This window comes from Schistocerca americana, chromosome 3 (assembly GCF_021461395.2).
Source record: "Schistocerca americana isolate TAMUIC-IGC-003095 chromosome 3, iqSchAmer2.1, whole genome shotgun sequence".
Taxonomy (NCBI): domain Eukaryota; kingdom Metazoa; phylum Arthropoda; class Insecta; order Orthoptera; family Acrididae; genus Schistocerca; species Schistocerca americana.
Genome location: NC_060121.1, coordinates 871,158,013 through 871,175,033, shown reverse-complemented (window position 1 = coordinate 871,175,033; position 17,021 = coordinate 871,158,013). Strand labels below are relative to the sequence as shown.

Sequence of the window (17,021 nt, the reverse complement as noted above, 5' to 3'; positions counted from 1 at the left end):
CACCATAACATCTTTAATTTCACTCTATATCTCAGAACAACATACAATATCACAAGATAGGGAATTGTGCCAATAGAGGGTGACCCAAAGTCCTTCAGTTACAGATATTTAACACTGACTGTATTTTGTCACTTGTTTGTTGATCTGTGTCACTACATCAGTTTTTAAAAAAATACTTGGGCACCATGTATGTTGGGGAACTGGTGTTTTTCAGTACAGTCAGATTTCATAGTCTCTGGAATCGGAGCTAGTGGCAGTTCCCACTGGTGACAGCCAGTCAGGGTGTGGTCCTTTGGCACTGCACTGTCTGGCGGTGGCTAGCAGCATTGTGGATGGTACTGGAGCAGTCTCCTCTGCTGCCTTCATGTCCAAGAGTGCCAGCTGCAGTGACTTGATGGAAACCATTTTGTCTCATCCCAAGTATTAAATTTTAAAAGTGTGTGGTCCACACTGCAGATCCTTGTACAGGCCACCATACTGTGGCATGAGTGGTGGGCAGACTGAGTCATCCTGCAACCAGATGAAAGGTATACTGAGAGCTCCTTGTGCTTGAAGATGTTCCTGTGTCCATGTAACTGTGGCGTGGAGAATGTATATTGGTCATCTTTTCTCTGAGGTGTTAACTGAACTTGGTAACAGAGGCTGGTGGAGGTAGGTCTGAAAGCTTGTTGGTAATTAGTTCCACTGACAGACATAGCTCTTTGCCTTATACGGCTGTGCAGCTGAATGTTGTAGACCCTCTTTGATTGCCAAATGCAGGCCCAACAGGACGAGCAGCAGTGCATCTGTTCATGTAGTGTTGACACATAACAATGACACCTTCAAGATATGATGCAACCTCTCCATCATACCATTGCTGGGTGGAGGGCAGCTGATGGTGAGAACAACTATAGTTGTAGGCTTTCCTGAAGTAAGGACCCCTGTTCATGAGTCTGGGTATTTTGACATTGGCCTTTCAGTATACATATTCCTTACTGTCATTTCTTGTTAACAATATTAGCTTATCCCCAAGAATAAGCAGCTTCTTTCACAGTTAATACTTGGCAGAAATCCAATCTACATTTGAACTCACTTCCTTGGTTCTTGTGCAGAGAGGTGTGCAGTATACTGTTGCATACATTTTCAATAAGCTACTGCTCAAATTCAAAAATCTTAGCAGTAATTCATGCACTTTCAAATTGAAACTGAAGAGTTTCCTCATGGGTCACTCCTTCTATTCTGTTGAGGAGTTCCTTGAAAAATTAAGCTGATTCTTGTTGTATTGTTGATTGCGTTTATTAAACTTATGGAATGACTTTTTTTGGGTTCATAAACATTTTATTTTTATCTGTTATTACTTTTATGTTGTTTTATTTTTTTTATTTTTATTTTATTTATTTTGATCCAATATCAACTGATTACAAAAAAAGGTTTTTTTTTGTTCCAGTCTTCTGGATAAGTCAGAGCCTTACTTACTAGGGTTACATATTATTGGTTGGCACTTTTATCTACACAACTTTTTCTGAATTTAGTTGAGAGAACAGAGTTACATATATGGACTATACATAAAAAAATTGTTATTGCCATACTTAGATTAAGAAATCTACAGTTTGTAACACAGTATTAATATCTGACATTCAAATATTTACGGTTTGTGACACAGTCTAAGATCTGAGATTACATATATTTTTAGATAGATGGTTTTCCATCATACGAGTGTACTAAATCTAGAAACTCATCTATTGAATATACAGGATTGTTTAGGAGCCACAATTTTAATTTAATTTTTAGTTTTGTAATGGGCAATTTGGAGATATTAGGATGGAAGCAATTCAGTAGTTTTATGCCTGCATAGTGAGGGCTTTTCTCATAAAGTGTTGTTCTATGAGAGATGATGTGGGGTCTCTCTCTACCTCTAGTGTTGTGATCGTGTATTTCTTTATTAAGTGTTTTGTTACTGTTTGCTGCCATAATGATTATCTTCAGCGCATACAGGTTATGAATAGTTAGTATTTTAAATTCTTTAAACAAATTTCTGAAGGACTCCCTGGCACATTTCTTTCCCATAATTCTAAGTGCCTTCTTTTGTAAGGTAAGTACACTTTTCATATTACCTTTACTGGTGGATCCCCATACCTCTGTCCCATAACTTAGATGGGATTCAAGTAGTGCAAAATATATTTGCCTCAGAGTGGTGATGTTACAAAAAGGTGTCAGTTTTCTTAGGACATATATGGTAGTACAAAGCTTTTTGCAAATATCATTCACATGATCAGACCAGTTTAACTCTGCATCTAGTGTCAGGCCAAGAAATTTGGTCGAGTATTGTTTTTTAATGTATTTGTCACCCATTAAGATTTGGTTTTCATGAGTTTTTTGCCTCCCAAGATGAAAATTCAATATAGACAGATTCTTTTGTGTTTAATTTTAGTTTCTTTTCACTAAAATACTGCAGAATTAAGCCTGCTGCAGTATTGGATTCCACTTCGAGCTGTGAATAGCTTGGATTGCTGCATATTAACGTGGTATCATCTGCATATAAGATAGCTGTTGCATGGTTTGTTATGGACTGAATATCATTTACGTAGATAATAAAAAGAAGTGGATCTAATATTGACCCCTGTGGAATACCAAAATTTATGTCAGTGGTGTTTGATTTGTATGCTCCCTCTGTAGTGCTAATAGACACAAACTGCTTCCTATTTGTCAAATAGGACCTCATCAGATTATGGGCTGTGCCTCGAATGCCATAGTTCCACAGTTTGTCCAGCAATATGGTCGTATTAACACAGTCAAACGCTTTTTGTTTGTCTAGAAAGGTGCCACATACATGTTCTTTATTATCTATTGCTTGAGTGACACCTTTGATTAAGTTGGATGCCGCTGTAATGGTGGATGACCCCTTGACAAACCCATACTGCCCCTTAGAAATCACTTTTTTGCATACCAGGAAGTTCCAGATTCTTATGTATATTACTTTCTTAAAGATTTTGGATATTATTGGAAGAACAGAAATGGGTCGAAAGTTTTCTACTAAATTCCTGTTTCCTTTCTTAAAAATAGGCACAACTCGGGCAATTTTCAACTCATCTGGAAATAGACCATCTTCAATATGAGAATTGATAACTGTTGATAAAGGTGATGCAATTTTATGTATACATTTCTTAAGAGTGTCCAGACTAAGCCCATCATATCCTGCTGCATGGGAATTCTTTAAGCTACTCACTATTTTAATTATTTCTTCTTTACTTGTTGGCATCAAAAATATACTTCCTGACACTGGCGTTCCTCTGAATTTGTATTTATGATTTTTAAGCTGATTGTTTATGCTGGAGCCAACAGAAGCAAAGTAATTGTTAAATAGATCTGCTATCTTATTCTCATCAGTTCCTATTGTACCGTTTATCAGCAAGTGATTTTCAGTTGTATGGATCCCAGATTTACCTATTTCTCTATTTACTAGTGACCATGATGTTTTGGAGATATTATTTGAGTTCTGAATGACACTTTCAAAATGTTTCTGTTTTTCTGAAATTAGGAGGTCTACATAGTATTTCTGATACTTTTTGAACTCTTCTTTTAATTTTTTATTGCTCAAGTCATTTAACATAGCATACTCATACCATCTTTAGTTTTTCTCTAGCCTCAGTGACTGAACTTGATATCCAGTTTCGGGTTACAGCATGTGACTGAATTCTCTTTTTTATTAATGGGCAGGCTTGGTTAAGAATGTAGAATAGTTCACTTGAGAATTTGCCATAACTATGAAGTGTCGTTAGAACAATGTTCCAATCCACATTCCTTAGCATATTATTCAACTGAGTTATATTTTGGTCTGTATTCATCCTAATATATATATAGCAACTGTGTGTAGGAACCTTTTTTATGTGCACACTTAGTTCTACTGCATGGTGGTCTGACAAAGCACTTATAATAACAGAAGATATAAGATCGTAAAGACGAATACCAGTGATTATGTTATCTATTGCGGACTGGCATATTTCAGTCTCTCTCATTGCAGTGTTTATCAGGTATCTTACATTATATTCAGGCAGAGTATTCTTGAATAGTCTAGTGTGTAACTTATCTGCTAATATATTTATGTTGAAATCTCCTATAATTACTAACTTGTTCAGGTGTGATATAAAAACATTCTCTATCATGTCACAAAACTTTGTTAAGAAAACTTCAAAGTTTCCACCTGGCGGTCTATATAAACATATAACATAAATTTCATCATTTGGTATCTTTATACGTGCTGCACATAATTCAATTGTTCCTTCTAATGAATATTTACTTACATTTACAGAATTAAAATCAAATGTGCTCTTTACATACATTGATACGCTCCCACCTCTGATAGTAGATCTGTGAAACTTATTAGCTAGTACCATGTTTAGAGGTTTAAAAAGTTCTAATTTGGCATCAGATAGCCAGTGTTCACTAATACCAAGCACATCAGGCATAGTTTCATTTACAAACACGTCTAATTGTTCATATTTCTTGCTCAAGCCCTGTACATTCTGGTGGATTATTTTAAAGTTGTAAATACCTTGTTGTAGATTTCTCTGCTTTACTGACTTAAATGAGGTCAAATCTCTGTTTCTCTTGTGGGCTTCCTCCTCTTTCTGGTTTCCACTAAAAAATCATTTAGATGGTATAGAGGCACTGGCCTCGTCTGCTGTCTGAAGTTTTTTTGTTGACAGTACTGGTTCTGCTAATGTTGGAGTTGATTCTGCTGCTATTGTGGATGGTTCTGCTGTTGCTAATGATGGTTCTGTTGCTTTTGCTGTTGATTTTCCTGCTCGTAGTAGGGCTGGCTCTGCAGTTGATGGAGCTGTTACTGCATTTGTTGTTGTTAGTGTAACTGTTCTTGATGCTTTTATTTCTTTTGGCGGAGTTGGTCCAGCTACCATTGATTCTGTTGCCATTGCTGGTAGCAGAAGTGGCTCTGCTGTTGATGTAGCTGCTGTTGCTGCTTTTGTTGTTGTTGCTGTGATTGTTTCTGATGCTTTTAGCATTTTTTGTGGAAATACTTCTGCTGGTGCTTGCTTTAAAACTGTTGGAGCTAATGGTAATGACATGCTGTCACTATGTTTGTTCAGTCTCTCTAGCATTTCACTGATTTTCCCACACAAAAGTTTCTTGCCCTTTTTGTTCAGATGCATCCCATGTTTCGTGAAGCAGTCTCTCTTAAGAAAATCTGTACAAAGAAAGTTTGTATTTGGATACATTTTGCATGTTTCCTGAAATTGTGAGTTGGCTTCCCTAATTTCAGCGTTTACACATGAAGTGGGGATAAGGTCATGTCTACAAGGAATGCTAGTGACAATCATGTACTGTTTCTTAGCACCGTCCAGAAATTTCCTTAAGTTGTGCACAGCATTCAGTGACTCATTCCTGTACACATCATTGGCACCTCCAATTGATAAAATATAATGATTTGTGCTTTTGTTATTTTCTTTTATGATGTCCTTTATAATTTCCTGCATTGGAGCACCTGGTTATACGCAACTGTAGGCTTTTAAGTCCTGATGATTATTAAGAATTTCCGCAAGACCACGTCCATGACTATTGGAGTAAATATTTAGGCCTACCTCATTTTCTGTGCTGTTGGCAGAGTATGTTGTTTTTGGCATAAAAACTGATGTTTCAGCGGGTTCAGTAAGAAGCTGAATCATGTTTTCTAATAATTTAATGTACTTTCTAGCTGCTTTTAAGTCTTTGAGTACTTCATTTTTCACACTTAGTTCGAGTTCAGAGTTACACATCACTGTGGCAGCTTCTCGGCCGTTACACGGATGATTACAGTCACACGAAAATACATTATTGCGATTTACTTTTGCGAAGCAGCTTGAATGATACCATATATGTTTTACTGGACACGTTCTAACACCGATTTTCTTTTTTTCACCACACGAGCGATACTTCACTGACGATAAAAACTCGTAGTTTACGGAGCAATTTTCTACAACTTGTATACTAGCTGCCATCTTGATTTGGTAATTTCATGTACTGGCATGTTCCATGACCTTGGAGATTTGCTCCTCAATTTGATCCTATTGAAACTGACATATAAATAAATAATAAAATAAATGAATTGCCAGCTCTTGTTCATCATGATGGTGAGTGGTGGGCTGAACCTTGCGATCCGTTCCCCTAAGATAGTCGTTGCTACTGTACCTGCTGTGATGTCTGTCACAAGTACGGCCTCCAGCCAGTGGGCAAAGCAATTCAGTAAGGTTATCAGGTAACAGAAGCCACTGGAGTATGGAAGGGGACCGATCCATGTGGTCTACATGGATGTGCCCAAATCTGTCTGAATGTGCGATGAATGATCCTTGTGGGTCTAAGACATGGTTGCCAATTCTGCCCTGCTGACATCCATCACACTGCTTTCCCATGTTTGGAAATCTCTGTCAACCCTGGGCCACACCACCTAACTCTTCCTTAGTTTCTCCATAGCCCATACTCCCAGTTGTGCAAGATTATGGAAGGCCGAAAAAATGATTCTCTGGAATTTGTGTGGAATGTAGGCACACTGGTACACTGTGCCAGATCCCATGACAGAGTTACATTTTCCCGTCATGATTTGACTCTCCATAATTGTAGACTTGAAACCTGTTGTTACCTTAGCATGTCTGACTCCCCTGTCCAGCACCTGGGCATGTGCAATGTGATTCCATTACATGGCCCTAGAACTGGTGAAATGTCTGAATAAACAGTTGGCAATGATAGTCATGCAGCCACTTACATGGCAGACATCAATGGTAAATTGAGAAATAAATTCCACCTGTCTGATCTATCCAAACACACTGTTAGGTGATCCTTTTTCAAACAGTGTGGTGATGAGGATGTGGTCCATGAAAATCATGAACCCTATGTCTTCCACACACTCATGGAAGTGCTTTACAGCTGCATAAGTGACATTCATATCCTGATCTATGGCACTTCAGTTTCTTCAGTTCTCTGGTAACAGCATGGAAAAGAATGTCAGGGTTGCCATGTGCCATCAGTGTGCTCTTGGAGGGCAGTGCCTACCACGACCTGGCTTGCATCCACCATAATAGCTGTCTGCATGTTTTTGTGTGGATGACTCAGCAGTACAGTTTGTATGACATACTCTTTCAATGACTGAAATGTGGCTATTGCTTGCTCACTCCAAGTCACCATATGCTTTCCCTTAAGCAACATGGCGACAGGTGTGAGCAATGATGCCACAAGAGGTAGGTGGCATTGATAGTAGTTGAGCATACCTAAAAACCATAATAGGTCCTTGAATTTCCTTGGTCATGTCATTTCCTAAATCAGTCTGTCTCATTCCACTAGAGGCAAAACGGTTGCTGTTGACATCTGAAACCCTAGGAACATGACATTACCCTGCCCAAAAACATACTTAGCTGTGTTTATCACAACCCCTGCTTGTTGGAGTCATTCAAAAAGAAGTCATAGATGCTTAGCATGCTGTGTCAGTGATTCAAAAAATATGAGGAAATTGTCCATATAACAACATGCCTGAGCTGTCAGGCATGAGGACATCCATGAGTAACTGGAAATGGTGTAGTATGTCCGCCTCAACAGTAGGTTTCCCGGCGTATGCAGTTATGAATTCCTTATGATTGGATCCTGTAGACCTATGCCGATGAACAATCTCTTTTTAGCATATGCCAAAATGGATGTGTTATTAGCTGCCATGATGTAGAAGGGAGTGTTCATACAGTCCGGTTGAAACAATTTACTTGGTAAAACACTGATGTTAGAGCCAGTGATCCCTAAAAACTGTGATATTTTGTCTGTCACGAAGAGCCTCTTTTAAATTTTCTGTGAGTGGGTGAAACTGACCAAAAGTGATCCATGGGTGAGGATCTGCATAGGACTGCCATAAAAACTCAGTTCTTCAAAGTTGAAGGTTTCATAGCCAGGAAAGGTGGTAATGTAGTTGCAGCGCATGTGTATTGTGTCTGTGCATGCGACCAGTGGAAAAGTGTTGTTCTTCTTATATGCATGTGTGTCATCCTGATACTCCTGTCCATTATGAGCCTGAAATCCCATTGTTGAAGACGCACACGGAGAAGCCACTGAGTCAATGAACTGAGATGTCAATGTGGAATACAACACAGACATTTTTGCACATTGTTCACCTGGGTGCAAGCTATAAACAAAAGTGTGGGTATGAGACTCCTTAAAAATGAGCAAGGTGGTTGTGGCAGAGGGAGAGTGGCTTGAATGTTGAGCTAAGCCCTTTAGCAGCTGTTGGGTGAGTTTAGTTACTGATGCAGGGCTGAGCAAGTGTGTGCTTTGTTGTGGAACTGCAGTAATATCAGCACCAGCTGCTCATATTGTTCTGGTGCCATCCACCATCTAGTTAATCACAATCCTGTTGTTTGCCCTGGCTTTGTTCTCCTGAATACTGTGCTCTGTGTAGTGCTCCCACCTATTCTGCAAGTGCTTTAACTTCTAGGGCTAGTTGATCAGATGTAGGGGCCAATGCTTCACCCAGCACACTTGAATCAGGGCAGAAGTTTCTGGTGGCTGCTGAAATACTTTGGCCTGGGCTGCTGGCAGAATGACTACTCTTGCACTATCCTTTTATGCTAGCCACTGTGTTTTCAGCTTTGTCTGCCACCATATGCAGTGCAGCATTTTTATCCGCTGTGAGGATAAGTCTCATGTTCTCTGGAAGACTGCTGAACTGTATTATATGGAGGGACTGTTTGAAAAATAGGTCAGTCCCACTCGCAAGTGCAGGTTGCAAAGTAGCTGGGTGGTGGACATGTTTCCTAAGCCATCAACTGCCATTACGCTGCAGAGCCTGTATTCTGGTGACTGTGCCAAGTACTCAATTAGGCAGACCTTAAGTGCTGCATAACTAGGCATGCATAAAGTACCTTCTGCAATGACTTAACTTCACTTAAGTGGGCAACAACACAATGGAACAGTAATGTATCATCCTGTACATCATGTTGGCAGAAACCGCTTTCCATGTGCAGAACCAGAATTCTGGCCTTGACATCCAGAATGCCAGCAGTTTACTGCTTTTCACATTCTTGCCGTGTGGTGCTGTGTGCTGAGGCTGTTGATCTTGCAGAGCACCTGTCATCTTACTGCTGCTCGGTTGCAAAGTGTTGTCATCATCCTCCATTTTTATGCAACCTTGAAACAACAGAATTCTTTTTAAATCATTAATCAATATGTGTAGATAGAGATTTACAGCCACCATGCAGGAGCGGCAAAGATAAAGAATAATAGATTCTGTTGCTGCTATGCGATGGTTCATTTCTTTTACATTACAATTGTTTGATAACTTCAGGCCATCAGGCATTTATTATTGAGTGTATACTACAGTTTGTGAGGCAAAAATTACCAATATTACTACATGTAACTCTTTTGTATCAGTTGTGAATAAATAGTTGCCACTATGTAAGTTCCAACCCTCATATTATGTGGTTGCTTTCTGGATTTGGTTGTGATATTTTTCTTGTTGTGATATGGAATCTCTACTTCAAATGTTAGTTCAACAACAGACAGAACTTCTCACAATCCTGGACAGGCTATGCCAATGTTGCTCTCTCCCACTTCATCTCTGGCTGTTTTTCCTCCTCTGTTCCCTCTGTTTGATGGGGCAGCAGAAGATTGGGAAGCACATGGACACCACCTACAGCAACATTTACATGCCTTCCATAGATTCAGAGGTATTTCATGCACTGTTTCACTCCTAGATTTCTCCCACCTCATATCAGATGTTGTGGCAGTGGGCCCCATTACAGGAACCTTCTTCATTGTCTTTTGACAGTTTGTGCTTGCTGTTGTCTTCCTATTATCACTGCTGCTCACATGTTGTGGCTGTTAGGGTTGAATTCTACCAATGCAAGAAACAGTCCCATCATCTTATCATGCCTGGAACACAACTCTCCATGGCCTTAGTAGCAAGTGCCGTTTCGTCGTGTCCAAGTCAAAAGAGTTGCACACGACAATGTGGTTTGCAATGTTATAATCCACACCACTTCTGATAAGGAAGTCCAGCAACAAGCCATACAATTGGAAAACCCTTCCCTCAATGAAGTGCTGTCCATTACCCAGTTGCATGAGGTCTCACACACCAATAGTTGGCAGCTGGAAGCCATGGAGTGGCTACACTGCTGGCTCTTGTCACATCAGTTGAAGCAAATATCAGACTGTGTGCGAAACTGGCCAGGCTCAACTCTAGATAGGTCACTGGCCAGCTGGTCAAGTGCACTCTGGATGGGTTGCATACACATCCAAGAATAGGGGGTTTCTGCCAGTGCTGTCATCTTCTGACTTCCGTGGCACTCATACATCTGCATGCCAGAATCACGGCTGTGGAATCTTATGTAGGCCACCAGATTACTGAACAACACTCCACTTATCAGTGGCAGCACCATTTTGTTTTGGCTCCCCTAGCAGTGTGCTATGGTACTTAGGCATGGAGAGTTCAATGTGTACTAGGACTGCAGATATGTACCTACAAAAATGAAAAGAATAAAACGTAATTTTATTTTTAAGATGACAATTGAAACTTTATAACTACTTATATGGAGAATGACTTGGTCATTAAAGAGGCTCAGCAAATATTGGGAACCAGCCATGACTGTGTGCTAAGTCATCATCAATTGGAAAGAAACAAATTGAAAGAGGACACACTGATGGGGGTTCGAATTCAGGACAGCTGGGTAAGGCATCAACAACTTTCTGGAGCACTTATGCCAAGACCTGCAGCTTGCAGCCAGGCTTCCCCAGCTGTGCAGTGTGGTGGTATCCATTGCTTGTTTCTTCAGCAGGGTTTTATGAATGTCAACTTCCCCTGCCAGTGCATTTCTAGCAAGCTAGAATTTGAACTGACTCTCCACTGCAGCTTCCACAGGCGCACCTCAAGATGGAGAGTGTAAGGGGTCAACCGCCCCTTATGTATTGAGAACAATATATCATTGCCTCACACAGGTCACAGTAGGTACTATGGATAGTCAAGCGCTGAGTGCAGCAGAGAGTAGTCAGTGTTGAGACTCCAAGCAAGTGAGTTGTTGGCTGCTAAGTGAGCAGGGCAGATTTTGGCAGGATGGCCGACTGCAGTTACAATTGTTTAACTGCTGTGTGTGTCACCCAATGTCATGGGCCTGACCTCCAGCAAATACATAAATGGCATTAATTGAGTGATTTGTTGATGTGTATAAGTGTTCATTTGCATACTGCGATTATGCAACAACCGTGTCAGACACCCACGATTTGGACTGCAGTGAGGATTGTGCATTCAGTGCTACATGAAGAATAATGGCTAGTGGCGACATTAATAGGTGACCTGTCATGAGTTAGCCATTATTATTTTGTCAGATGTAGGGAGTAACTGCCTCATTCATGCTGTTTAGACAATAAATAAAGAAAATTAACACCAAGTATGTACCAATTATTGCTACATGACATCCTAATTAGCTTTATTGGATTTGATACAAGACAACTCCCGTGCAAATATTAACCGATCAGCCTTCAACAGTTGCACGTGGTCAAACTATTCTAAACTGTTAGGCTATAATCCACTAATCAATATAAGTGGGTTTAATAAGGGAGTGGTTCAAGAGCAGCCGTCCAGTTGCAATGTTATACAGTTTTCACAACAACATCCAGTGTTGTGCCAGAGAATCATTCAAACAGTAGGGTAACTACTGCCAATGACATAGAAATCACATATAGACCACAATGATAATGTCAGAGAAATCATTGAACTTACCAGACGTATGTAGGAAATTACCATTCCTTCGTCATTTGTAAATAGGGCAATCAAGCAGAATGGTGAAAGAGTTTCTGCTTTGAACTTTACAATATATGGAATATGAACACAAATACTGTATTTGTTTGAGATTACCATAAAATACATTACTACCATTAAAGCAAAATTTGAATATTAAAAGTAGTCTTGAAGACAGGAGAGGGATGCGTACTAACAGCCATTTAATGATGCACAACCAGAGTAACTTAAGCTATTTATTTTTCAGCTGCTGGTAAGTAGACTTTATTCTTCTGTGTAAAATATTATTGACTATGATATTAACAAAGATGATGTGACTTACCAAATGAAAGTGCTGGCAGGTCGACAGACACACAAACAAACACAAACATACACACAAAATTCAAGCTTTCGCAACAAACTGTTGCCTCATCAGGAAAGAGGGAAGGAGAGGGAAAGATGAAAGGATGTGGGTTTTAAGGGAGAGGGTAAGGAGTCATTCCAATCCCGGGAGCGGAAAGACTTACCTTAGGGGGAAAAAAGGACGGGTATACACTCGCACACACGCACATATCCATCCACACATATACAGACACAAGCAGACATATTTAAAGACATTTGTCTTTAAATATGTCTGCTTGTGTCTGTATATGTGTGGATGGATATGTGCGTGTGTGCGAGTGTATACCCGTCCTTTTTTCCCCCTAAGGTAAGTCTTTCCGCTCCCGGGATTGGAATGACTCCTTACCCTCTCCCTTAAAACCCACATCCTTTCGTCTTTCCCTCTCCTTCCCTCTTTCCTGATGAGGCAACAGTTTGTTGCGAAAGCTTGAATTTTGTGTGTATGTTTGTGTTTGTTTATGTGTCTGTCGACCTGCCAGCACTTCCATTTGGTAAGTCACATCATCTTTGTTTTTAGATATATATTTCCTACGTGGAATGTTTCCCTCTATTATAACCATGACTATGATATTAATTGTAAATAGCATCATTAACAGTTGAATAAATGTTTTTCTCTTTCAAAGAGTTCGTATTTTATTTGTTATTAATTACTGTTACTTTTTTTGAAGTGGCAGTTACAGTAGTTGCCACTGTATTTTTTATTGGTTTTATACAAAAATAATTTTCCATTAAATCTTTTCAAGGCCTTTGGTGTGCATTCACTCAGTGGGACTGGGTCATTCAGAATTGGATCAGAGTTTCTGTCAAAAATACTAAACTTCAATATTGCTTACGTTCCCACTCCAACATGGGGTATGTTGTATTTGCCCTTCTAATGAGATTTTTATGATATATTTAGCCTTATTGTTGGAATCATAAAAAGGCTATTGAAAATATTTACTTTCTGTATAACATTTCAATATAAATTATTTCACAAAAAAGTCAGTGACATGACTTGATATGTCACAATTAGAATCTTAGAAAACTGCTTTTTGAAAAGTCAATTTGAATGAGGCCAAATCTGAATTTCAGATAACCATCAAAAAATTCTACAATTCTCTGGCTTTGGTGATATACGGCAGTACCGATACTGGGACAATGCAACAAGATCTTTGGATATTAATGGTCTGATAAGTGATCTTTCTACTGCACCAGAGCATTCTGTCATTGTGTTACATTTGTGTGCTCATAATCCAACTGGTTGTGATCCTACAAAGGAACAGTGGATTAAAATTGCTGATGTCATGCAGGTAAATATAAAGATTTTGCATTTAGATGAAATACAAAGTGCTTCAGGATTTATGACAAATGAAAGCGATGTTCTTTTCAATTTTTAAAAGTTTTTATTGTAAAGTGAACTATGATGCATTTTTCTTCATGTAGGAGAACAAGCTCTTCCCTTTCTTTGATGGAGCTTATCTTGGCTTTGCATCTGGGGACTTGGATGAAGATGCTTGGCCTGTTAGATACTTTGAAGAGAGAGGTTTCGAACTGTTTTGTGCACAATCATTTTCAAAAAATTTTGGGCTATACAGTATGTATTAAACACAATCACTAGATGAGGATATAGTATACACATGGCTCTTAAAACCTAATACCTTTTTTATGTCAATATTTTAGGTGAAAGGGTTGGAAATCTGGCAGTAGTACCCAAAAACATCCAAGACAAATTAAAAATACAATCTCACTTGCACACTATCGTCAGAGCAATGTATCTGACTCCACCAACTCATGGAGCTCGAGTAGTTGATCATATACTTAATGACCCAGAGCTGACTAAAGAGTGGTTAGTAGATTTAATGGAAATGTATAGTGTCTGTCAACAGATATAATGTAGTTCAAATCAGCTGTGTTCCATTTTCTGTATGTGTTTCAGGAAAGAATGTTTGCAGAGCATGACAAAACGTTTGCAGAGCATTAGATCAGAGTTTAAGCTGTCTCTTGAAAGGCTGAAGACCCCAGGTAACTGGGACCACATAACTGAACATAAAGGAATGTTCTCTTACACTGGCCTCACAGGTACATCATTCACTTAGAATATGTTATCTCTGGTCAATATCTTTCTATGGCCCTTTTTTACTTTCAGATATGTGTGGTATTGAGGGATTTAATAAAATTTGTCAGTTTGATATTAACTCACACAGAATAAAAACTCAATCAATGCTCAGTATAGATTTACTGACCAGAAAATACTGAATGAGAGTTGCTAACTAAACCAAAGTTAATTGCTTCAGAATTATATGCACTTGAGTGAATTCTTTGGTAATCTCTGGTTTTATTTTAAATTTTTATTTTAAAAATAGATTACAAGTTTATGCACTTAACAAACAAATTCTGAAGCTTGTTCCATAATGAAAGCTGTGTTCCATCAATTTGTGACTTATTATGTCCATGCAATAGTGCAATGTGGCTGCCAAAATCCCCTCCATCAAAAAACCCTCACCATGTTTCACTCCTGGGACCTAAACTCAGACAAAAGTTGGAAACAGTGTGAAACAAGACTTGTCTGATCAAATGACTTTCTTCCATTGCCACATAGTCCAGGTTTTATGCATTTTCCCTTGATACAAGCATTTGCATCACTGATGAGTGGTTTTGGAACTCCAGCTTGCCCTGGAATTCTCCAGTTCCCTGCTCACAGAGCTCCTTCATGTTACTTTGGTGTTGACAGGGTACATGAGTTTGACATTCAGTTTTGCAGTGACTTTTGCAACTGTTGTCCCCAAACAAGGTGAGTCAAAAAGGACTTTACAATTTTGGATCGAGAAAGAAATTCATTGAGATAACTTAGAGAATTGATAGATGTGTTAGTTCGTAGCGAATAACCTCAAGTTTCACATAAAGATGTCAAGTGTCATTTTGGTTTCATGTGACTGCTATTTGTGATGTTGTGATGACATTCCCTGATTTGTTTCTTTGTTTGTTGTCCTCAGTGTCGACGTACTGGCTGAAAAAATAGGGGGTGGAAGTGCAGTACTGTCTACTGTAAATAATGTATCTGACAGGGACACATTTGCATTTCACAGTTGTTTACTTTCACTTTTCACAACCCCCCACATACACATTTAATATGGCCAGTGCACTATTGTTTAACTTTCGATAGCCCTCATTAATAGTTTTCAGGCAAACATACACATACTGCTACAATAGCTTACTGTTGAATGTCTATGAGCAGTAAAAAAACATAACCACATAATTCAGATTTCTTGAAGAATGAAAAGGTACATATGAAGCAGACACTGTCATTGTTTTAACACATGGCCGAATTGTGTAACAGTTATTTCACAGTTAAGTTGAAGCATTGTTCTTGTTCTAATCAACCCAGGTTTCTTGTCTGAAACTTGGCCATGGACTGACTGTCTTGGGACAAAAAATCCGGCCCTTATATATCCTCACAATAATAGGTACTTAAACTACACTTACAATCCAAATTTAACTCATTAAATTAACTGAATACATGAAAAAATTCATTCCTTTTAACAGTTTCTTCTACTACAAGGTTAAGCTGAATTATTTATTTAAATGATGAAATTAACATATATAGATACATAAACAATACTTTTGACAAAACTGTTAATTACTTTAGAATTAATGAAGGGCTGGCTTTGCTAACATGTTTTCGAATAGAGCCAAATAGATACTTTAAGATTTTCAACTTTTGTAGTCCTGTCTTCCTCAGTTGTGTGTAATATTACGGTATATTGATAATTTTTACTTATGGACCATCTGACAGCAACTGAATAAAACATAATTTTAGTGCCATACGCGTTTCACCTTTATTTTCTGCAAGGCATCATCAGTGGCAGGTTGCGTGGACAATTTCTTACATATTACGCTCCTGTTGCATTTTTGGTGTTGTTCTTCTTCTTATGAATGCCAATTTGTGTTTTTTTCCCCATATTCCACAGCACTATGAACTGAACGCTTCTTTTAATGCAATTACGCTCCTGTTACATTTTTGGTGTTGTTCTTCTTCTTATGAACGCCAATTCGCAGTTTTTTTCCCCACATTCCACAGCACTATGAACTGAACACATTGCATTAAAACAAGTGTTCAGTTCATAGTGCTGTGGAATGTGGGGGAAAAAAACACAATTTGGCGTTCATAAGAAGAAGAACAACACCAAAAATGTAACAGGAGCGTAATTGCATTAAAAGAAGCGTTCAGTTCATAGTGCTGTGGAATATGGGGAAAAAAACACAAATTGGCATTCATAAGAAGAAGAACAACACCAAAAATGCAACAGGAGCATAATATGTAAGAAATTGTCCACGCAACCTGCCACTGATGATGCCTTGCAGAAAATAAATGCGAAACGCGTCTGGCACTAAAATTGTGTTTTATTCAGTTGCTGTCAGACGGTCCATAAGTAAAAATTATCAATATACCGTAAAGGTACTTTATGATTATTAGTAATTCATCTTCCAAATATTTATAATTAGTACAGAATTTCTATTTGTTTATACATCAACAACAGAATTTAATTTGTGGAACAATTGCTGATTTCACACTATAACAAAAGACACTAACTAAGCATAGTCAAAATAAATTAGAAAATCAATTACATGCATAAAATTAAGCACAAAATTAGAACTGGTGTTATATTCTTTAAAACTGAGGTCCTACCTTTCTCTTTTATGAAAATGCAGATTATATTCTTGTATGTTAATGGTAATCAGTCAGAAGTGAAAAAATGAATTTTAAGGATGCAGATGACAAAAAAGGAGGGGTAGTAAAAGTATCCCGGCTTGCTTTGTCCCAATGTGGCTAACATCCCACCAGTAATCAATTTCTTCCCACACTCACTGTAGAAAATCAGTTGCATCTTGTGTGATGGCAGCATAGATTCAATTTTTCAGGTCG

General features: G+C 38.5%; 1 protein-coding gene across 1 annotated transcript in view; it reads left to right on the top strand.

Annotated features, from left to right (window-relative positions):
* Positions 1-17,021, top strand: part of LOC124606770 (aspartate aminotransferase, cytoplasmic-like) — an 88,128-nt gene that overhangs the window by 56,292 nt on the left and 14,815 nt on the right. Inside the window, exons 3-7 of the mRNA XM_047138824.1 lie at positions 12,862-12,970; positions 13,190-13,407; positions 13,541-13,691; positions 13,778-13,943; positions 14,034-14,176. Of these exons, the coding sequence (XP_046994780.1) occupies positions 12,862-12,970; positions 13,190-13,407; positions 13,541-13,691; positions 13,778-13,943; positions 14,034-14,176 (787 nt within the window). The remainder of the gene's footprint in view (positions 1-12,861; positions 12,971-13,189; positions 13,408-13,540; positions 13,692-13,777; positions 13,944-14,033; positions 14,177-17,021) is intronic.